Source organism: Misgurnus anguillicaudatus, chromosome 8, assembly GCF_027580225.2.
Source record: "Misgurnus anguillicaudatus chromosome 8, ASM2758022v2, whole genome shotgun sequence".
NCBI classification, from domain to species: domain Eukaryota; kingdom Metazoa; phylum Chordata; class Actinopteri; order Cypriniformes; family Cobitidae; genus Misgurnus; species Misgurnus anguillicaudatus.
Window position 1 is genome coordinate 13,388,787 of NC_073344.2, and position 24,182 is coordinate 13,412,968.

At 36.2% G+C, this 24,182-nt stretch overlaps 3 protein-coding genes across 3 annotated transcripts in view; 2 read left to right on the forward strand and 1 right to left on the reverse strand.

Moving 5' to 3' along the window:
* Positions 1 to 3,400, forward strand: part of LOC129451212 (chymotrypsin-like protease CTRL-1) — a 112,580-nt gene extending 109,180 nt beyond the window's left edge. The window contains exon 9 of the transcript XR_012370734.1: positions 3,390 to 3,400. The gene's annotated coding sequence lies outside the window, so the exon portion shown is untranslated. The remainder of the gene's footprint in view (positions 1 to 3,389) is intronic.
* A 314-nt stretch (positions 3,401 to 3,714) lies between these two features.
* arhgef25b (Rho guanine nucleotide exchange factor (GEF) 25b) lies at positions 3,715 to 16,121 on the reverse strand. Its single transcript, XM_055214103.2, has 16 exons — positions 15,637 to 16,121; positions 13,799 to 13,928; positions 10,871 to 11,175; positions 10,699 to 10,773; positions 10,466 to 10,584; positions 10,325 to 10,391; positions 8,085 to 8,188; positions 7,840 to 7,909; positions 7,632 to 7,721; positions 7,437 to 7,529; positions 7,303 to 7,353; positions 6,746 to 6,823; positions 4,748 to 4,939; positions 4,282 to 4,462; positions 4,015 to 4,199; positions 3,715 to 3,907 (listed from the first exon to the last, which is right to left on the reverse strand). Exons 1-15 carry the CDS (start codon positions 15,730 to 15,732, stop codon positions 4,018 to 4,020), a joined length of 1,833 nt encoding a protein of 610 aa, XP_055070078.2. The 5' UTR covers positions 15,733 to 16,121; the 3' UTR covers positions 3,715 to 3,907; positions 4,015 to 4,017.
* Positions 16,122 to 18,430: 2,309 nt separating this feature from the next.
* On the forward strand, positions 18,431 to 22,859 carry ankrd33ab (ankyrin repeat domain 33Ab). Its single transcript, XM_055214102.2, has 4 exons — positions 18,431 to 19,384; positions 20,534 to 20,663; positions 20,751 to 20,891; positions 21,739 to 22,859. The coding sequence occupies exons 1-4, from the start codon at positions 19,121 to 19,123 to the stop codon at positions 22,572 to 22,574; spliced, it is 1,371 nt and encodes a 456-aa protein (XP_055070077.2). The 5' UTR covers positions 18,431 to 19,120; the 3' UTR covers positions 22,575 to 22,859.
* The last annotated feature ends 1,323 nt before the right edge of the window (positions 22,860 to 24,182 follow it).

Here is a 24,182-nt window from a genome sequence, read left to right on the forward strand (position 1 = left end):
GATCATGTTGGACAAAAAAGTTGAGTAACCAATCCGTGAGAATGCCACGGAAAAATTAGCAAAAAATTCTGTGACTGTCCCATGGAGATTCGTGAGATCAGGTTGGGTTTACAAGGAATGTGTATACTGAAAAACGTGTATAATGACCATTGTTGGGAAAAGTTACTTTTAAAAGTAATGCTTTACAATATTAAAGGTGCAGTGTGTAATTTTTAGAAGGATCTCATGACAGAAATGCAAAATAATATACAAAACTAAATTATCAGGGGTGTATAAAGACCTTTCATAATAAACTGTTATGTGTTTATTACTTTAGAATGAGACGTTTTATCTTCATACACAGAGGGTCCCCTTACATGGAAGCCGCCATTTTGTGCAGCCATGTTTCTACAGAAGCCCTTAACGGACAAACTTTTTTACTAAGTTGTCTCCAACGATGACATGTACTGTAGCTTCTCTATGTGTTTCAAAAGCAAGAGGTGAGCAGTGGACTGAGCCGTTGGTTGCAATTCTCAACCTCACCACTAGATGCCGCTAAAATTTACACACTGCACCTTTAAGTTACTCCCCAAAAAAGTTAATAATTGCGTTACTTTTCATGGAAAGTAATACTTGCGTTACTTTTGCGTTACTTTTTCTAACTTGGATCTCTTTTCAGCCATTGCAGGTTCTGCATTAAGAAAATGCATATTTCCATCACAAAAATGTCAAAATCTGGCCTGCCATCTGTTTCTGACTCAAACTGTTCCCGCACAGGCGCGCATAGAGTGCGTAATTCAACGTGACTACGTTCAGTTTAATTCAGTTCCTTTTTATTTTTTTATCAAATTAATTCAACTGAAAAGTAACTCGCATTACTTTTTTAAAAAACTAACTCAAATATTATTGTTTACATTTAAAAAGTAATGCGTTACTTTACACTTTACTTTTCAGAAAAGTAACATTATCATGTAATGCACGCTACTTGTAATGCGTTACCCCCAACACTCATAATGACATGTGTATTACAACAAAATGGCATAATTTTCAGTAAGGGTTAGGTTTTTGGGTTGGGTTAGAGGGAAGGGGATAGAATATACAGTTTGTCAAGTTTAAGAGGCATTATGGCAATGGGGGGTAAACCTCAAATACGAGAGAGAGAGAGAGAGAGAGAGAGAGAGAGAGAGAGAGAGAGAGAGAGAGAGAGAGAGAGAGAGAGAGAGAGAGAGAGAGAGAGAGAGAGAGAGAGAGAGAGAGAGATTATCAGATGTACTGTGCAATTACATTGTCATACCCAAAAAAAACATAGTATGGCCCAAATGACTGTTTGCTGCATTACACATGGAAGCACATATTCTTTAAATATAATGTTGAGCATTATTGCCTTGTCAAAGATTTTACCTCTGTGTGCGAGTGTGTATGTGGCTGTTTTCTTCACCTGTTCTGTTACATCCTGTTTAAAATGGTGCCATACAGGAGTAATTTATTGCATGGCTGTCTAAAAGCCTTAAAAATATAAAAAAAACTGAGGATCAGTTGGAACCAAGTGTTTATTGAGTATGCAGTCAGGTTAATAACAAAGTGCTGCACTTAAAGATAATGCGACACTAACCTGTCTATTTGTTTTCTTCATAAAATGTGCAAAATCCTTTAAAATTGTAATGGAGCACTCTAGCAGTCACCGATCAGGTTTAAAACACCAATATTTTAAACAATACTTAGAGCTGCTTTGTTTCTGTTAGTAGAATGCCTACCTGCATATTGAGGTGTTAAGCATACATAAGCTCTCAAAGGGAGCATGTACTGTATAAGGAGTGTAGCAAGGCTTTTGTTTAAATTTGGAGTAAAGTAACGAGGCAATGGGTTACAAATGATCCAATTGAATATTAATTTACTCTGTATTGCTCAGACACCTTCCTTCCTTCCTCTCAGATCACTGCACTTTCTGTCTCATCTCTGGGTTTCACAGTGTGTGCATGAAATGAAAAAATTAATAATTTCTGTTGGTGTTTTGTATCTCTTTAGTAGGTTGCTATTCCTCTGTCCCAAAAATAAGAAAAAATACAAGTGATCATTAAAAGACAATGTAGTATGCAAAAGCCCCTAAAATTTAGGGGGGCACTGCACTTTTTTTGAAGGTGGGCTCATTTTCCAGCTCCCCTAGAGTTGAATATTTGATTTTTACTGGTTTTGAATCCATTCAGCTGATCTCTGCGTCTGGCAGTACCACTTTTAGCATAGCAGCATAATCCATTGAATCTGATTAGACCATTAGCATTATGCTAAAATATAACCAAAGAGTTTCCATATTTTTCCTATTTAAAACTTGACTCTTCTGTACTTACATCGTGTACTAAGACCAACAAAAAAATAAAAGTTGAGATTTTCTAGGCAGATATTGCTAGGAACTATAATTTCATTCTGGCGTAATAATCAAGAACTTTGCTGCCGTAACATGGCTACAGCAGGCGTAATGATATTGCGCAGCACCTGAAAATAGTCCCCTGCTATTGAAAGTAACCAGGGAAATTTTTAGGCAGTGCGTAATATCACCAAAGCAGTGCAGGTCAGGTGTTTAACTCTGGGGTAGCTGGAAAATGAGCATATTTTCAGAAGGGGTGTAGTGTCCCTTTGAGTGAAAAGTGTTTTTTAAATATAAGAGAGAAAAACAGTTGTTATGGAATGAGATAAAGGCTTTGATGATAAAATATGTGGCATTTGTTTGAGTCTTCTGTTTACTCATGGCTTCAAATAGTGATAAATTATAAAATTGTAATATTATGCACAACAAAAGTGTTGACTTAAGAATCTTTAAATTGACAGAATGAAATGAGAACCATTAACAAAATCTTCAAAATATTCAGTGAATACCTTGTTTTGAATACTGTAACAACTGTATTGTTTTAATAATTGAAAGATTTAACACATTTTATTATTTCTTTTTACAAAAGCATTAAGTACAGAACATAAAGTTACTGTACCTGACATTTTACCCATCAATATAATCCCCTATACATACAGTACATGCAATTGTCACATGGCACTGAAGAAAAATTTTTCAGAAATTCCAGTCTGTTCAGCATACAGTACAGTACATTAAATCCACCTTATACCACAGGGCTGTTGAATGCTTTATTCTGATTGGTCGAGAAATGTTCAATGGGTGTTGATTATTTTTCTGTAAACCACACACCTAACTTGTCAAATAAAATTAAAAATAGGCACCAAAGTAATGTTTGTGGTAACTGCCGTATAGATGGTTTCAGCAGTAACAACATAAACACGTGGCTTTTGTGGTCATCGCGTAACTTCCGGTAAACTCTGTGAAGTATAAATAACAACAAAGTCCTTTTAAAGTAGTTTTTTTATATAACAAGCAAAATAAACAACACGTAGATTACATAGGAGGTATTTGTTTAAGAGTTCAATTTCAGCAACTTGTCAGACCATTAAACAAACAGAAACCAGAAGTAAAGTTCGAACCAGACACTTATCGCCCATGGTGTGCATTATTTTCTTAAAATTTAATGGCCTGTCGTCAATTATTTCTTACATATGACATCTCTGGGTATGTTTGATGTATTTTATAGTCAGATTTGTCACTCAAGAATGGTTTAAAAATCAAATTTAGCGCACACAACAACTTTCAATTCTTTTCTGCCAACTAAAATAAAAAATTGTATTATAGGTCAAAATACACTGTCAGAAAAAATAGTCAAAAGGTACATATTGATACCAAATGGTACATATTAGGAGGCCTAGTGACCATTATTTGACAATTTTTCCAATTTTGTAATAATTCATAATTAAATAAATTTAATCAGTCTGTGATTGTGACCAAATGGAATATGTTCTTAAAACTGTCTTCTGAACATGTGGGATACTATTCAGCTCAGCAGAAAAAGATGCCACCAAGGTGGGCACAAAGCTGAAAAAAAAAGAAATAATTAAATACCATCAATAAGAGCAGAATCACAGATTTACATAAGAAGGCATATGCCATAAATTCATCATTACAATCCAGCAAACACTAACCATTTATTGAGGTGATGAGGGTTGTGATGAAATCCAGGAGTGCAGGCTGGGTAGATGCTGGCGGTCTATGGAGCCGGAGCTGTAGGGTTGCAGTTCGGAGTGCAGTGACTGTGCTGCTGTCATGGGTTTTCCCAGGCTACGAGATTTGATTTTTTGCCTCTGGTATTCAATAGGAGATTGTAGGGCTATTGAATAAAAGAGGAATTGATGGAGAGTGATGGGTATGTCAATTGTAAGGTCATAGGGAAGCTATAATGATAATGATACCGTTTAAGAAGTTTCGTTGTGATTCCAGAATCTGTAGGATGTCATTTGCCCAGGATAATCTGATTTCTGGAGATGATGCATGAAGGATAAATCGGTGCATGCTTCCATCAACATTACGAGATGTCAAGACCATCCGACAGGGGTCGTCTAGGCAACAATCCTCAATGCCCAAACAACTGACCTTTAAGAGAGAGGAGAGATTGGGGAAATCCTAACTATAGGTGTGCCACATCTGTTATTAGATATAACTGTCACTAAGACAATGTTCAAGGTTAAGGATTAGAAGGGTTGACAACTAGGATTGCAACCCAGTTGGTGGACCATTGTGTAAGCAGGGCAAAATAAAAAAAATATATAACTTGAAATGCACTATAATGAATGAAACCTCCCAAATGCAAAAATGTAATGTAAATGTGCTATCCCATTTTGACCTCACACTTTGCTCTTGTTTATTGTTATGGCTCACCTTGATGCTGTTTTTATAGATGTATCCCGGCAGGGAAAAGCCTTTCTTGCGGTCGATTGGTTCACTAAGGATAACAAGATGCTCAAAGAGGAAGACCCGTCTCTCTTTGGGACGGGAGAGAATGCTGTTCTCATTCTCAATTAAGGTAAAGGTGTCCTGCTGCAAGAGCTTTCCTTGTGAGCTCAGCTTACCCTATAGAATGAATCAAGGAATATTTGAGCATTGGCATGCATTTTTCACAATCTGTGAAATAATTATTTAAAAGTAAGAAATTATGCAAAAATAGGGTGCAAATTAGGGCCGACCCACTAAAGAGCCTTAAAATGCACAGCTTTGTTCAATGCACTAATGCAACTTCTACCGAAACAGGAAGTTGGAGTAGATATAATTTAACCATCTAATAATAATAGAATCTAATAAGAAGCTGAAGTTCAAAATGATGTAATAAAAATCATTATTGGGGGATGAGAGACTATTGGGCAGGTTCCCAAAGAGGGTTTAGATTAATCCAGGACTAGGCTTTAGTTATATTAGGACATTTTTACAAACACGCCTTACTATAAAAACAATACTTGTGTGCATCTCAAGACAAAACAATGGCACTGATATATGTTTAGATATGTCAATACAAGGTGTTTTTGAATTAAGGCTGCTCAAACATGCATTTCAGTCTGGACTAGTATAAGCCCTGTCCTGGAAACCACCCCTATGGGGCGGTTTCCAGAACAGGGTTTAGGTTAATCCAGGATTAGGCTGTCAAGAATTACAGGAGAGAACCCAAATGCAACAATGAAGGGGTTAACAAATTCTTTAATTATGAAACAAGACAAAACAACGGTCCACGTATAAACAGACACAAAACACTAGAATAGATTAGACTAGACTGAAGACTTGACAATAACACTTGACTAGAAAACTGACTGGAATACATACGACTTGGAAACATGAACAATACAAGATCAACCTGCACAGAACTAAGGACACAATGACATAAAGTAAGAAAATCTAAACAAGGTAACAAGGGGTAAACCCAGGTGATGGGAATGAACTAATGATTAACAATAAGCAGGAGAATGAGGGGGCGGGGACAAGAGAAGAGACACCAGAGCACAAGACCAGATACGCGAGGCCAAGAGCCTCCACATAGAACATGGGACTGGCAGAACCCTGCCATCATGTCTAGACATAAACATTAAACAAGACTCCTTGGCATGATCCTGACATAGACCTTATTAATATTAGGTCATTTAGGAAGTTTTTACAAACATACCTTACAAAAAACACTACAGGTGTGTATTTTAAGACAAAACAATGTCAACAAAATATGTTTAAATTAAACAGGACAAGGTGTTATAAAATAAAGCAGCTCAATCATGCATTTTAATTTTGGACTAGGATAGGCCCTGTCCAGGAAACCACCCCTATATGTTTTAAATCCTTATATCTCAAATGCAAAGTGTGTCAATGTTTCGGAGAACACAGTTGCTTATAGATATCTTTAATGCTACATTTATGCCTGAACATATTTTACAAGTTGGCTAATTTGTATGAAATTGTACAAAGTTAATAATTCGTAGAATTATCATAAAAAAACAATAACGAAACCCCGACTCTAACCCCAATGTAGTTTGTACAAAATTGTACGAATGTTGTACGGCAAAAATTTATGAATGTGGTCCTACGAATTAATATGAATAAACCACCGAATTGCCATAAGATAGCATCGTTCATACTAAAAGCTTAATAAATGTGATGGGCACTTAAAATAAAGTATAATTAAATATTTTTAATAACAGTAATTTAACATAGTACAACTGTGTGCATGTTTTTTTGTAATTTTCATGAAAACAATAAACTTACAATGCTGGTAAAATAAAAGTTAAATGTAAGTTAGATCTTACAATAATTAAAAATGTCTGTTTTTTGATAACTACTAGATATCTTTTATACCTAATATTTTTCAACATTTTGTTAATTTATATGCAGTGTATTTATTACCTCGAAACCTTGAAGTCTTCCAAAATTCATCATGTCATTACATCGCTTTGGAACAAAACACATCACCTCCACAGCCCTCTGCGATTAGAAAACATGATAATAATTCAATATTTCACCCCATAATGTGTGTTTATCTCTTCTCTTTACTCTTACTGTTTACTTAAAGGGGACATTTCATGAAAATCAGACTTTTTCTATGTTTAAGTGCTATGATTGGGTCCCAAATGATTGGGTCCCAAAGTTTTGGAAAACCATTCTCTGCAAGCATGTGAAAAAATAGTTCATTGAAATTTGGCTCCCCTTGTGATGTCAGAAGGGGATTATGCGGCCGCTTAATCTGCACTATCCAACCACGACACTGCTATTTAGTGCAGAGATCAACTCATTAGCATTTTAAAGGACACACCCAAAACGGCACAAAACAGTGGCAATTTTAACATGTTATAATAAATTATCTATATGATATTTTGAGCTAGAACTTGGGGACACCAAAGATTTATTTGACATCTTAAAAAAAGTCTTGTGAAATGTTCCCTTTAAAGAAAGGCCATACTTACCTCAAGCTCTTCAGTTAGTCCGCCTGCTTTAGTGTAGTACTTCAAAAAGTCCTGGGAATAAACATGTACATATAATATCCATAGCATAAAGGTAAAGTAATGCCATGATCAAATCATTGTTAACATAATCACACCTTCAGCAGTAGCTGATATTTCATGATTCTCTGAACTGGTTTGATAAGCAAGTCATTTAACTGCAGTCTGTGACCCAGATGTTGTCTCATTTCCTACAAAACAATAAAACCGATAGTCATACATCCTTACCTCATACACCTGGTAATGAACCACAAAATCACACAAATCAAATCTTATAGAATATAAACAATTACCTCAAAATAGGTTTCAATATATTCTGAAACTATGTGCTCTGACTTTGGCTTGTTCTGACAGTAGATCACATACATGTTAAGCCTTCGCTCCTGTGAATCACACAGAGATTAGTTTCTTGCTTAATGTATGTTGTACCAGTCAATTCAGAAATGCTGAAAACTGGGAATTTACAGCAGTACCATCACGATGAAACACACACAGACTCACATGTTTGATAAACAATTGAGCCAAAAGATCAGGCTCAGACACGCATTTCTCCAACTCGCCAAGGAAATAGCTGCTCAATTCCACAAAAACAGTAAAAAAAAAAAACTCAAACAAGTGTCAAACTGATATGCACCTAGCATACAGACAGAAATATTATAAACACACAAACACACGCACGTGCGCATGCACACACACACACACACACACACGCGCGCGCGCGCACGCGGTTTACATTACATACATACTCTTTGTGCCAGTCGTAGATCTGATGAATATTCCCAAATACAATTTTATCCTTTCCCTCCAAATACTCAGGCACCCCATTAGTATTCATTGTGGCCATATAACCCTGAAAAAACAAGAGAACAACTGATAGATTTACAATTATATGTGATCCTGGACCACAAAACCAGTCATAAGTAGCACGGGTGTATTTATAATAGCCATCAATACATTGCTTGGGTCAAAATTATCCATTATTTGTGCCAAAAATCGTTAGGAATTAAGTAAGGAATCAAGTATCTTCAAGTAAAGATCATGTTCCAGGGCTGCATAATTATGAAATTTGGCAGACGGTTAATTGACGATTATGACGCTTAATTGCCTGTTTTAGGGCTTTGACATTTAAAGGTGACATAGAATGATTAAACGGGGTATTTATCTTTGTTCTGTGATGTGACATGTAGACAAAAATGTTTTTGTTTGGGTCTGTAATGCCTTAGAAGCTTCCTAAAAACCTCTCTCAGATAGCTCTATTAGGGAGGGGGATTTCAAACAAGTGGTTTTGCACCTATTTGGCTCCCCCTACTGGCTTAACTTGCAATATCATTACTGATTGGCTGACTTTGCTGCCACTCAAAAAATGTAGCCAATTATTTTAAAGTGGAGGGGCAGTTAGATGCCTGTGATGTCATAAGCATCAGTTTTTCAGATTGGGCCGTTTTCTGGCTGACATTTCTAAAAGAGGAATTTCTGTGAGACTGAGATGTTTAGCATGTCTAGCACTTTTTGTATGTTCGTGAATATGGGTAGACTAACATTATTCAACAAAGACAAGGTAAAAATGGTTTTTAATTCTCTGTCCCCTTTAATTCTCTTTTTTTTTGTAAATGAAATACTGTAATTCTCATACATTTTGTGATTGTTTAAATTAAATCTTTTGCAAGGTTTACCTGGCAGTAAATATTAATACACATATTTAAAAGTGATTATTTAATGAATATATCTTTCATAAGAAGTATACACAATAAAGTTTCTGAAAAATAACCGAAAATAAAAAGGCAATAAAATAAACTGACTATTCCAGAACAGGCATTAAATAATAATAATAATGTAGCCAATCCTACTAAGGTCCTTTTAGTACTGGACCACATGTCTGTAGTGACTGCAAAAAATCAATTCCTTACAGATCCTTAAGAATAACATCCTTCACTTCCCTAAATTTGGAATTGCTGTTTTGGAAATGTATGTTTTGCCTGGCAGTTCATACTGCCTATCAAAGTTTTGCAGCATTTCCTTCAATGCTGTTTTTTACACTGTCAGTACAGGAGTGCCATCTGATACTGTCTCATTTTTACAGGCACAGCAGCTCCCCCTTGTGTTTTTAGAGAGATGTGCAATCATTGCGGTGATCTTAAATCATCACTATGAGGTCAAACAATCGCGATGAGATGATTATTTAATCATTGTGACAGCCCTAGTTCCATGAAGATATTTTGTAAATTTCCTACCCTAAATTTAAAAAAAAAATATTTGTCATTATTTAAGGACAAGTTCGGTATTTTACACCCAAAGCCCTGTTTTCAGATTGTTTATGATGAGATGGAGGAGTTTTGGCTGAAATTTGGACATGTGATGCTGGTCCGAGAATTTTTTGGTGTTTCTTGTATCACCCCCACCTCTATAATGGCTGTATAGGTGACCACTCGGTGAGTTTCACGTCTTTGTAAACGAAAGCTTAATGCATTTTAGCAAGGATTGTTCCAGTGCACCTTGTAGAGGTGGGAGTTGATACAATAAACACCCGAAAATTCTCAGGGCAGCCGCATATGTCGAAATTTCAGTCAAAAGCGTTCTATTTCATCATAAACAATCTGAAAACAGGGCTTTAAATGTAAAATACCAAACTTGTCCTTTAATATGTGATGCTAAAGACTTCATTTGGACAATTTAAAAGGCAAATTTTCTCAATATATAGATTTTTTTTGCACCCTACAGATTTTCAAATAGTATTTCAGCCAAATATTGACCTACCCTACTATCATCAATGCGAAGATAATGTGTAAATTTCAATTTCAACTGGTTTTGTGGCCCAGGGTCATTTATTTTTGCATTTGGCATATTCTCTTTTTTTTGAATGACCTACAGTGCATTCAAGGTACATTTTTATAGTATATAATTATGTGGTCAATTCAATTCTGCATTTTATTTAGAAACGTATGGATAAACGATATATTTCACACAAATTTTGTATATGATATGTCACCTCCACGATAAGCCCGAGATCTTCCACATACAGCTTCTCTGTCTCAACCAGCTCATTCAATACGTATCTACAAAAGAGATACATCACAATGGTTAGATTTTAAGTAAGAATAGATTTTCAAAGTTTAATTAAAATACCTACATGCTTTTCTCCAAGGCAGTTTTTTGGACCTCTGGATCGTTTGATTGTGCATGTTCCTCTGAAGTAACGGACGACTCACTGTCACCGGGAAGCAAGTTGCATTCGTGATGCCTCTGAAACTGCACACAGATCAGGTTTGAAAAACTTCAAAAAAGCAGGAAGGAATCACTACATAGTGCCTCATTCAACATTCAAACACAAAATATGTTGTTTGATATGTATTGTGGTCCTACCTGCAATATATCATTTAAGTATCTGGGGTAATAGCTGTTGTCAGGCGAGTTTGGTCGTGAAAGCTCTTCACAGTCCTGCCCGCAGGAAGCAAAATGATTGTGGTCATTCATGATGCATTACATATGACAAATATAACAGGTAAAGCTAAAGTTCAACATATTGTGTCCATACCAAAGATCTATAAGGGCGGGGAAGTTTTTTGGACTTCACTGGTTGACTCAGTGGGCTATGTGAAGGTGAGGGAGGGAGGAACGTATTCTTTAAACTTTGACCTTTGCCACCTCCTCCCAGACTTAGCCGTCGTACTGGGCTGCTCAGCCATCTCTTGAGGGCCTTGACAGAGCGATGGGGAGCCGAGGAGGGCCGTTCGGTGGAGAGAGGGGGTGAGTTTGGAGAGAGGTCATCACTGGAGTCAGCAGTTGAAGGTGAACTGGATTGTAAGGAAACATCACTGAGTTCAGTCAATGTGTACGGTTCTAGAGAAAGAGAGGGAGAGCCTTTAAATCACTTGCGTGGGTAATTTGGGTAATTGTGTTGGGTTATATTAGCTGTTTGAGTGTCCATGGATCTACACTTTGAACTTTTACCTAAAGCTGTGGTCACACAGACTTTTCGTCCTATTGACTTTCATTCATACGCATAATTCATTTTAGTACATTTTTTACAAATTTATGCACATTTTGTAACTTTTTTACATTTAAAATTAGCCTACTTAATTAAATTAAATATAATTTTATAATAAAAATAATTTTATTATGCATTAAATGATTATACAAATCTTATAACACTATAATTAAAGATTTATTAAATATTTTTTGCAGTAAAAAAAGAACAAAAAATTATAGATAATTTGTGTTTTATTGTTAAGAAGATAGTTCTTCTTTTGTATCACTGCAAAAAAACAAATTAAGAACATAATTTTTTCCCAAATTTTTTTTTACATTTTGACTGGATTTTATAAAAATTAATTGTGTTCGAAAATCTGACTCAGATGGGATTAAAATCCTTAAGTAGGCATGTGTTAATTACACCAAAAATAATTTTTATCATCTCTAATCTATTACATATGCAACGTATGCCATTAGTTGAGGCAAAGGTTAACATTCAGTATGTTCAACATTCACAAATATGCTAACATCCTCAAAAGAGCAACGTTTTGAAAGTGAACACAGTGCAAAAGTGTTCACACTACAGATATCAATTCTTAATTCACAAATCAGTTAGGGGGTGTGCACACCAAAGCTTTCAGACGACTGCCAGCTTTCTTCAGCTGAGCGCTTTGGTTGCTTTGACACTTTTGCTTTGTTTATCCGTCATTGTACGATGTATATCCCGCCCATCCTCCACTGTAATTGGACAGCCGTGTGAGAACTGACACTGACGAGCTGAGCGTTTCACCCAAAGTTTAATATTTTTCAACTCTTGTCGCTCAGCAGAAAAAACGCCGACCTTTCAGTGCGAAAAAAAATGCCAGCTGCTGTCGTTTTAAAAAAACACTGCACTTCCATTGGAAACAATTGAAAAGATACGCTGGCGTAAAAGCTTTGGTGTGCACGCCCCCTTAAAGTTCTACATTAAGCTGATACCATGAAAATAATACACTTCACTTTGAAGTGTTTGAATAGCGTGAAAGAGGAAATGACAAAAAATCTGTACATTTAAACACAACACCATACTGCCATCTAATGGAGAAACATTGCACACTCTAAGGGTTGTTTGACATATCGCATCTTTTGCACGCTCAAGTTTGTTATTTTGAATGTAGGCGTGCAGTATGCACGATCAAAATGTCAGCGACCCGCATGCACTCGCGACTCGCTAATTTTTTTCAGGTGCGTCCGCACCACATTGAGTTAAAAACATTTTAACTTTTCAGAATAGGGCAAGTGTCAAGTCATGTGACAGGAACCTATGTGCCTAGCTTTTTCTATGCATTTTTAGGCGCGACATGTGAACGGCCCCATAAGGGAGCTTGCACACCAAAGCTTTTATGCGCCATATGTTTTCAATTGTTTCCAATTATAGCGCAGCCGTTTTATTTTTTTGGGGGGGGGCACAAAAAAGTCGTCGATCTGTGGTTTTTGATTTAAAAATATTCAACTTTGGGTGAAAAGCTCAGCTCATCAATGTCAGTTCTCAGACGGCTGTCCAATTACAATGGAGGAGGGGCGGGATAAACATCACAACATCCAACAGGTGCATTGTTCAATGACTGTTAAACATAGCAGAAGTATTACAGCAACCAAAACGCACAGCGGAAAAAAATACTTGACAGTCGACTAACAAAAAGCTGGCAGTCCTGTCCGCCTGGCACTTTCAGCCGCGTTTAAAAGCTTAGATGTGCACACCCCCTTATGCTGTGTTTACACCAATCGCGTTTCAGCCGTCGCATCTACCGTGCCTAGTTTGCTTGAACAGTTTGAATGCATTCAAAAAAAGCAAGCTTTTGACGCACTTCAAAGGCAAAATCCGCGTCTTGTAGGAGGGGCAAGTGCTATGCGATTGTCTGTTTGCAAGATGACTGATGTTGATTATGCATTTATCAAGAGAGTTACCGGTTTGTATTTGGTAACTTTACTATAAGGGGAAAATAAACGGCGTGGGTCTATAAACGACATGTGACTCTAAAGCAAATGAGGCGGAATCGCATGTTCCGCGCCAAACGCCTCATCTGCACTGCGAGACCTCCAGACACGCTTTAACGTGTCTTCACATTGACTTAACATTGAAGTCACTCGCGCTTCACGCCTCTACCGCGGCTGGTGTAAACGCAGCATAACACACTGTTCTCAGGTTTGCAAATAAAAAAACTCTGAGTTTTGCTATTCACTCACTTCATATGTCTTTTGTAACAATTGCATAATTTTTGTCAAATTTTCTATTTAATTTTAGAAAAAAAACTGTTGAAACAGTCGAGACATGAATTTAACATTAATTCCTCCAAGGTATAAGAGCAAGTTCTGAGTATTTAAATTTGACACCATTTGAAAATAGTACAGCCATAAAACTGTCCGCAGTGTGCAGTTAAGAATTCCAGTGAAAACACTCAGAGATGCCTGATCATTATGATAGGGTGGGCTATGTTGTGTGACCCCTCACCTTTGCCCTCAGGTATGTGTTTGCATCTTGCAGAGCTCCTGCTTTGTTCTCCCCTTTCCCATTCTGCACTCTTCTTTGAACAAGTCTGTTTGTCTTCCAGTAAAAGATGCCCTTCAGTGCTCTCTTCAATCTAAAACACGTCATAAAAGTTAAAGTTTCCCCGCGGCTTAGAGCGGGAAGCTGTAACCTTACTGTAACACCTGGAATGAAATGCAAGTCCATACCTACTGTAAATGATCCTCACATCACTTCTTTAAACTAAAGCATTTATGAAAATTGTATAAAGTTATGTAAATATATTTTATTACAAAGTTCACGATATTCACAAAATGATTCTGGAACAGTTTGGTTATTTCCTACCCAGTCTCACAAAGTTTTGTGATATAGTCACATATTTTTTTTATTCTTTTTTCGTGCTATTATCACGAAATTTCGTGTTTTTTCGTGATCGTATAACGAATTCCTGTTTTCGTGTGATTATCACGTATTGGTTACTCAACTGCTTTTTCCTATTTTTAAACCATTGTCGCTTCGGTTTAGGGTTAGATTTGGTGCTTGCATTAGAATGTCACTTTATATATTGGTTTATACTATTTTTTCTGATTCATTTTTTTTAATGTCGCCTGGCGTTAGGGTTAGAGTTGGGTTTGGTTAGGGATGTCATTTTATGTAAATCTAACCCTAAACCGAAGCGACAATGGTAAGAAAATAGGACAAAACAGTTGAGTAACCAATACGTGATAATTACACGAAAACAGGAATTCGTTAAACGATCACGAAAAACACGAAATTTCGTGATAATAGCACGAAAAAATTATATTATACATGAAATGCAAATTTACTTTCTTTTTATTTAAGTGTAAATATATACCATAAAAAATGTAAATATATACCATAAATCGTATCGTATGTGACCGGGTCACCAAGTTGTTTGTTTCACCTTCCAGAGAAATAAACTTTTTTACACTTACTCTCTTTGTTTGTCAAGTTGGGCTTAGTTGAAGGTATCTCAAGATTGTAATGACTACGTGTTGTGACAAGTTTGTCAAATTTCTATTACTGTGCGAGATTTAGTCTTGCTACAAAAACAGGAAGAACAATTCCTGTCGGCTTTTTTAAAGAGAAAAAAAAACAAAAGAGTCACTTAAAATATTAGCCAAAATTAGTGTTTCTTTTATGTGGTCCCTGTCATTTTAAAGGCATTTTGGTGTGTTGACAGCAAAACAAGAGAATAGGCATCCCTAAGGCATAAGTAAGGAGAGACAGATCTGCTTTCAATCACTTCAGTTTTGACAAGCATTGTGTGTGTGTGTCTCAGAGTCTAACAAAAACATTGTTCACATGATTGTAAAGAAATTAAAATACGGCTAAAGCTTTTAATTGCATAGTATAAGAATAACAAATTAACAGGGGTGTAACAGATCACCGGATCATCATAGAGAGTAAATATTATTGAATAACCTTTGTAGAAAGACAAATCTACGTTTGCTGAGCTACTTCACTCAATTCATTGTATTTGTGTAAAGTATACATTTTGTGAGATTAGGTAGCAATACAATTATCTATACAGTACTATATAGCATTCTATAGTGTGTTCTGCTACGCAAAAGCTAGTGGGTTTGATTCCCAGGAACACATAGTTATAAAATGTATACTATAGCTTAAATGCACTGTACTGTAGGTTCCTTTGGATGAAAGCATGTGTCAGATGCACAAATGTAAATATAGTACATCACCCAATAGTACAATGGCTTTGAACAGTAAACTGATGAAAATGTGTCATTAAGTTGAATATAAAACATGATATGAAAACAAGAAATATGTGTGTATTTGCTTACCCAGTGCTGGTTACTTAAAGTGAGTGATGGAAGAGTGTTTGATAAAGATGTCAGCAGCTGATCTGTGTTGCTCTGAAGTTTGGCCAAACTCTTCATTTTCCTCTTTTTGTTTGTTTTGTTGTATCTTCTCTACTGGTCCAGCACTGCAGTTTAAATGTGATGAGTTCATCCCCACTCGGCTTTTACTGACTGACACACATTCTTATCTGTTCTCCTCTCCGCTGCCCACCTCCCCCATTCCCTCCCTTTCCTTCAACACCCTCTTGCTCCATGTTGAGCCCCGTGAGCCATGAGGGAGAGAAAAAGCAACATGAAGAAACGAGATGAAAGGGCTCCACTGAAAAGTTATGTGAAAAGAAAGATTATTTTACATGCAAACACATACACATGTTTGTTTTTTTCATGGTGGAGACCATCTATTGTACTAAAGTCCCCATACTCAAAGGTTCCTAAAATGGTCTTTGTCAGGTTGTATGGTTCCATAAAGAACCTTCGACATCCATGCACAAAAGTTTCTCTGTTTTGAAAAAAACGACCCTACAAACTATGAAAATGTAAGAAATATATTCTTTTAAGGTTCTTTGGGGATCCAAAAATAGTTTTTTATGGCAACACAGATTTATTTTTAAGACTAATTAGGACATTTGGATAATTTACTGTTACTACTGTAGTTATTACATGTATCATGAGTATCTTAAAATAAAGTATTAAACTTAAGTGGTAACTATCAATAAAGTCTTTAGTCAGGGCATTTGGGGACATTTTTGTTAGCAAGGCACGTCACTCTTAAAACCTGATCAAGACAGCTTGTAATTAACCTCTTCTCACATTCCATTACATGCAGTTTAATCCTCTGACCTAAAGTCAGGTTCCTCATACACTAACAATATATGCATGAATATTAAAAATGATTCATGTTTGTTTCACATATAGGCCTACCAATAAATAAACTGTAGCATAATGTGTTTTGGAAACTTTGGGGCCACGCTGACCACAGTATGACTCTGTATAAGCATAGCCTGTATAATACATAATCTAACAAATGTGTCCTAAAACATGACTGCTGTATATATGCCATTACATCAGTGGATACATAATGTATTATGTATCATGTATATTAGAGAGAGAGAGAGAGAGAGAGAGAGAGAGAGAGAGAGAGAGAGAGAGAGAGAGCAAAGAGATGCAAAAAATATATTTTTTCAAAAATAGTTCATACATATTTCAAAATATACAAAAATGGCTAAACATATACCGAAATACAGTACTGTGCAAAAGGCTTAGGCCACCATGCCAGAATTCGATTTGTTGTTTTTGCAATGTTATATAATTGTTTCTCAGTCTCTTTGATAGAATACATCCAGAAAATACAGGAAATGTGTATATTGAAAACTGTATACAAATGTAAACTGATGTGTCAAGATTTAAGGGAAACTCCCCATCCTACAAGATCTCTTAAACCTAAATAAAATTAAATCATAATTTCTAATTTTAAAGAAATTAGTCTTTTAACTTCATTCTGCTCAAAAACGCTTAAGATGTGTTTAGTGCCAAGAGAGGTCACACTAAACACCGACGATGCCTAAAGAACACTCAAAAAAATAAAAAGTTGGATTTACTTAAAAAAACTTATAGCATTGTTAGGTAATGTCAACAAATAAAATGTAAGTTGTATTTACTAAAAAAGTTTGTGTAAAATTGACAATTTAAATGTTGCATGGACTAAAGAAATCCTAGTAAAGTCACTATTATGAAACATAATTGATGAAAACAAAATTAAAAATAATGATTTAATAATTCTATAACAACGAATCAATCAATCAGAATGCAGCTGCTCAATACAACCTTTATTTAAGTACAGTTTATCAAACATATCACAAACATATTTAAAAAGCAATGTAACATTTCAAACCGTTTGTTTTTTGGTTTGTTTTGTTCTAAAATATATCAGAACAAGTTAATTAACTTATACTTGGCCACTTATTATACTCAGGTACCTATCTAATCGTGCTACACTTTTGCAAGAGGGTACAACAATTCTGCCAGAACAACAATTTACCCATAATACACTGCAGCATCATCAGCCAATGAGATGCAAGTCTGTATTGGTTTTATTAATCTGTTACTTTTACGCAACAATGTTATATTGGCTGAACAAATAATTTTGAAGTAAAGCTGACAAGACACAGTCTTTTGTTGAAATTACTAAGTTAAAGTAATCATATTCAGTTACTTGTGTTTGTTAAGTAAAGTGAACAAGAAATTATTTAGTAAAACTGACTCCAACCAAGTTAATTTTTTTGAGTGAAGACAGTTAATCCTGAAAATTAAAGTTTTCATATTTCCTGTATTTTATGTTTGTATCTTAATAAAATACATTGAAAAATAAATATGGATAGACATTAAAACTTCTAAAACAACGGCCGATGATGGTGACCTAAGACTTTTGCACAGTACTGTATATTTTGAAATATGTTTATAAAAACAACATTTTAAAAATGAATATACTTTAAAGCATTTATTTTCACATTGACTTGAAAGAAAATACATGCTCGCTAGTACGGTTTAATCCCAGCTGCTGTACTTGGCTTCTTATGTTGTCCACTGTGTTTTTCTCGTGCTTTTTTATGTAAAGCTGCTTTGAAACAATTAAACAATTTTGATATAAAAAATAAAATAATAATAAATTGAATTGAAAAACTTTGTTACAAACCTGTAAACACAACAAACTGTAAACAAACTGCAGCTTATAAATTTTATACTTATATATTTTATAGAAACTGTTATATTTTGGCCAGGATTTTTTTTTGCCATATGGGTTGTAAAATTAGAAATGTATTTGTTGCCCCTGAAATAAAATATATGTTAATATATAAAGGTTAAAACTAAATACATTTTCATATTTAATTTATTTTATTAAGCTTTACTTTCTACAAAATGTATTTTTCATATATTTAAAACATGTTTTTGGCCAGATAAATGTTTTTTTTTTTTTGCTGTATGGGGAGAGACAGAGAGAGACTATATTAGACTTTTATTAGACTATAAGGTATAGTTCATTGAGGTAACATGTGTTTGTAATGTGCTGTAAGCCGTTTACGGGAGTATTTTAAGCCTGTGTAGGCCAGATTTAGCATTGACAATTAAAGTGCCGCTATCCCAGGCTAAATCCAGATCTTCTAAACCTCAAAACCTTTCCAGATGGAAGAGCATGGATTGCTTCGCAAAGAAAGTAAGCTAGTTTGACAGCAAAATTAAGCAATAAAACACCATTGCGGATATCTACACATATTTTCTTTGGAGGTTTTCTTGACTGGATTAGAGATCTTTGTGGATTTTTTTCTGTAGGTTTTGCTGAGAGTGTACTTGGATTTTATTTCCCCGTCCCACTTTGCTGACCTATTACAACTGTATCGGAACACTACACACAAATGCCAATTACTTTAAGATAATGTAGGCAGGACCTGCATACTGGAAATCTACAGACATGGCAGCGATCCAGGATCCAAACCTGGGGTCGGGACCAGATGAGGATGCCTCTGAAATCTCATTTTTGGAAGAAGAGTCAGATTCAGGATCCCTGTGGTCTGAGGATTCTGTTCTTCCAGATTATGAGAGAGAGGATGTTAAGACAGGTACTGCCAACACATTGTATGAAGCTTGTGTCCAAAATGATGCACAGGCCCTGAAGAGAGTGTTAGAGCGTGGTGTGACCTACGAGGAAGTGATGGAAGTTGACATGAATGGATGGGTAAGACTATAAACTTTTTCAAAGCTTTCGAAGGTAGGCTATTGATTTTTTTAAAAATGGTATTAACTATTGCATTGTCAGGAAAAAAATTATTTTTTTACCATTTTCTGTCGCTGGGGTGGTACCTTCAAAGGTACCTTTTTGTACCTTTATGGGGAATACATCGCCTTGAAATGTTTGGGTACAATATTCAACCCTGTATCACAAAATGATGTATCTATAGTCACATAATTTTTTTGATTATTTTCCATGACACTGTCACGTTTTCCGCGTTTTTCTGTGACTGTATCACACAATTCTGTTTACGTCATTATCAGGAGTTGTTTACTCAACTTCTTTTTCCTATTTTCAAACCATGTTTCGGTTTATGGTTAGATTTGGTGTTTGCGTTAGGCTGACATGTATTGTTTTATACTATTTATTCTGATTTATTTTTTAATATTTTCAGATTTCTAAACTATTGTCGCCTGGTGTTAGGGTTAGAGTTGGGTTTGGGTAAAGATGTCATTTTATGTAAATCTAACCCTTAACCGAAGCGACAATGGTAAGAAAATAGGACAAAACAGTTGAGTAAAAATACATGACAATGACACGTAAAAAGAAATGCGTGATATGATTGCGAAAAAACTTAATAAAACGTGACAGTGTCACAGAAAAAAATTAAAATATTACGTGACTATAGGTGTAATTTTGTGATACTGGATTGCAATATTATACCCCAAGAACCTATTGTGTATCTTAAGGAACAATTTTGTACCAGTTAAATTTTATGGGTACAAAACAGTTAACATTGCCTTTAAAGTTTCATAATAGGGGTACAGTAATGGACCCAAAAGGTACGACACTGTATTATGTTATGTACCTCAGGGTAACACCCCAGCGACAGAAAAGATACTGTTTTAAACCTTTTTTTTTTGGCAGTGTACATTGACAGGTGATTTTAGGGGAGGGGCATTCTCTTTAAAGAGCACTTGATTGGACAAAAGTCGTTAATATTTTTGGTCAGTGCGAGAATCTGCTAGTTATTTTGTCAATTTTTTGGAGTAAATTACCATATAGAAATTTAAAAACTAAGAGCCTTGGGTCTTTAAAGCATGATTTTTACAGTCTTTATAACACACCATAATTCTCGTCCCACGTTTTTTTTAGAATGGGATGATGTTTGCTTCATACAAAGGTTTTCTTCCGATTGTTTTTGGTCTTCACGGCTGTCCGCATCTGGATATTAACCATCAAGACAACGATGGCAACACTGCTCTGATGATCGCAGCTCAAGCTGGTCGGTTGTTGTGCATGCCAATTCAGCACTTTAGTGATATGGTGCTGCTATCTATGTTACAACTTATTTGAATGTTTCTGTTCACAGGTCATGTCTCCATATGTAATTACATTATAAATTACTTCCCCGGAGCAGACACAGAGATCAGAGACAACAGAGGGTTTACTGCTCTCATTAAAGCAGCCATGCAGGGCAGGAATGATGTGGTGGCAGCTCTTATAATGCACGGTTAGTGACTGCAGCCTGAAGTATACGCAAGCACACAGAGAATCTTGCTTTTTTAATATAATCAGACAGCAGCTGACCCACACGGCCAATAAAGAATGGGATAGCTGGCATTCACCCAGTTCCCCTATGGGTCAGGTGCGAGCTGAACCGAATCGTTGGATATGGGGGTTTGTGAGTCACTATGCTACACTCTCATAAAAAAGAGACAAAAGATGTACCTACTGTATATACACTCACCCAAAGGATTATTAGGAACACCTGTTCAATTTCTCATTAATGCAATGGTGTAATGGTGTGGGGTATGCACACTTTAGGCCCCTTAGTGCCAATTGGGCATCGTTTAAATGCCACGGCCTACCTGAACATTGTTTCTAACCATGTCCATCCCTTTATGACCACCATTTACTCATTCTCTGATGGCTACTTTCGGCAGGATAATGCACCATGTCACAAAGCTTGAATAATTTCAAATTGGTTTCTTGAACATAACAATGCGTTCAATGTACTAAAATGACCCCTACAGTCACCAGATCTCAACCCAAAGAGCATCTTTGGGATGTGGTAAAATAGTAGCTTTGTGCCCTGGATGTGCATCCCACAAATCTCCATCAACTGCAAGATGCTATCATATCAATATGGGCTAACATTTCTAAAGAATGCTTTCAGCACCTTGTTGATTCAATGCCACGTAGAATTTAGGCAGTTCTGAAAGCGAAAGGGGTCAAACACAGTATTAGTATGGTGTTCCTAATAATCCTTTAGGTGAGTGTACATATATATGCACCAAGAATTTTAGAAAGTTGATTTCAAGATTGTCGTTGTCCATATTGCCCTCTCTCTGTCTCAGGTGCTGATGTAAATGCCGTAGACTCAACCCGTGGTAAATGTGCACGAGACTGGGCGCTAAAAACGGGCCGCTTCGACACGTTGCAACGTCTCCGTCGACTTGCACTACACCCGATAGCGGAACAGTTCTGTGATTCCTACATCCCAGAGTGGCCCAACCTAAAGATCCTCGTCGCCAAAGCAACGGCCAATAAGAGTGCAGGCCAGAAACTGACTCATAATCTAAAGAGCACCTTTGGTTTCAGATTCCCACGGGACGCGCAGGACAACGGTGTCATGGATCACATGGTCAGAATGACCACCAGTCTACGTAGTCCACTGATAGCCACGGCCACACGGCCACTGTGCCCAAGCAGCCCTCCAGAGGTGGGCAAACGACGGTTGGCTGTGGCTGAGCTGGTGCTGAAGCACTCCGAGAAACAGCTGGAGGAAGGGTCACTTTGCCATAGAAACAACTCTGTTACGTCCATTTCTCCATCTGTCCACTCATCTACATTTGCTTCTGTGTCCTGCTGTGTTGAAACGCAGAGGCGAGGCAGTGTGCTGTCCATTGCTCAGTCCGGCATGCGCACCTTTATACCTCGTAGCGTAGCAGCGAGACGCAACAGCGTGTTTCCCTCGGGTTGCGTTCCAAAGATCAGAGTCACCAAATCTTCTGAGCCCACCCCTAAGAAAGTAAAGAAAAACAAAAGACAGAATGGTTACTTGGAGCCTCCGAAGTGGAAGTATAAAGAAACCAAGAACGAGAAGAAGAAAGAGAAGAAAGCAATAATAGAGGAGGAGGAGAAAGAAAAGAAACTGAGAGACAAGGAGAAAGGAAAAGATTGTGAGCAGTGATGTACGCATTGATGTTCTGACGTTCTGATGTCTGCGTTGAGTGTCAATGAGATATTAAGTGTGAAATATCTTGTGGGAAAATCCTTAATCATGGAAACAAGTAATGTTATAATGCAGTCAAAAATACAAGCACAAAAGAGGAACTGCATTATAAAATCTCAGTATAGCATTTCTGTTTCAAGCAGGTGCCTCATATCCTTACATCATTTTGTTTGGTAGCATTAGTGTTGCAGAAATTACAGTGGTTATTGTCTCTGACTGGTTAAGTTAATATACACTAGTAAATGTTGCATCTAATCCACAGTTCATCACTTACATTGGAAATAATAGAATCATCCAAGACATTTGGACAGTCCTTGTATTGTATATAGGAACATGAGGTCATTTACAGAGTAGTAGGTGAAGTTATAACCTCAGACAGACTGATCTTAGGAAGGTCGTGTTATAGTCACTGCCCATCTTGACCTCTGAGAGACACTGCCACTCTGAGAGGCTCTTTTTATACCCAATCATGTTACCAATTGACCAAATAAGTTGCAAATTGGTCCTTCAACTGTTCTTATATGTATATTTAAATTTTCTGGCCTCTTATTGCTACCTGTCCCAACTTTTTTTGGAATGTGTAGCTCTCATGAAATCCTAAATGAGCCAATATTTGGCATGACATTTCAAAATATCTCACTTTCAACATTTGATATGTTATCTATATTCTACTGTGAATAAAATATAAGTTTATGAGATTTGTACATTATTCCATGACTTTTTTACTCACAATTTCTACAGTGTGCCAACTTTTTATGATTTGGGGTTGTACATAAAAATACATGAAAAATACATTTGTGCCACGAGAAACGATTTATAGAAATTTTGCGAGTGTCAAGGCACAAAACGAATTTTCAAGGCACAAAAAAGCTGAATTTCATGCCATTGACACTAAATAAATTAATTCAATTTTGCATGACTATAACACGACTTTCCGTGAGATCATGTTGTCTCAGAATTCCCAAACGAAAAAAGGTCCTGTTTGTTTTTTACAATGGCATAGAAGAACCATTTCTGGTTGTGTATGCTTCTATAAAGAACATTTAACATGGGTAAAAACTTTATAGAAAGATTTACTATAAAAGATAAGAAACAAATGAGGAGTTCAAATGCAAAAGGCGCTAAATGCCACCTCTGTCAATAATGAGATCATGATATTAACCGAATGCACTCGGCACGTACTATGCGTTTATCAAATACTTTCCCTATTTGCTCACCCTCAGACCAATCCGAAATACTGGGTTGTTGGCAAAATCCATATAAGTCTGATTAAAAAATGCTAGTTTACATGTTAGACACAGTTAGGGGGTTTGCATCTGAGCTCCTCATGGTTCTTTAAAGTCTAAATGAAATTAAAAAACTGAAATTCCTTTTGGAATATTGTAGTTTTTTTTTTACAAATGACATTTGTGAACTCCAATATTTTATTTTTTATTCAGGTGCCCTCATAATCTCTTTTAAAAACGCAAATTTCCTCCCCACCTCGAAACAATTAGGAACATGACCCAACTTCAAACAATGCAATCAATTCTCAATGGACAAATTCAAGACCCCTATCTTTTTAAG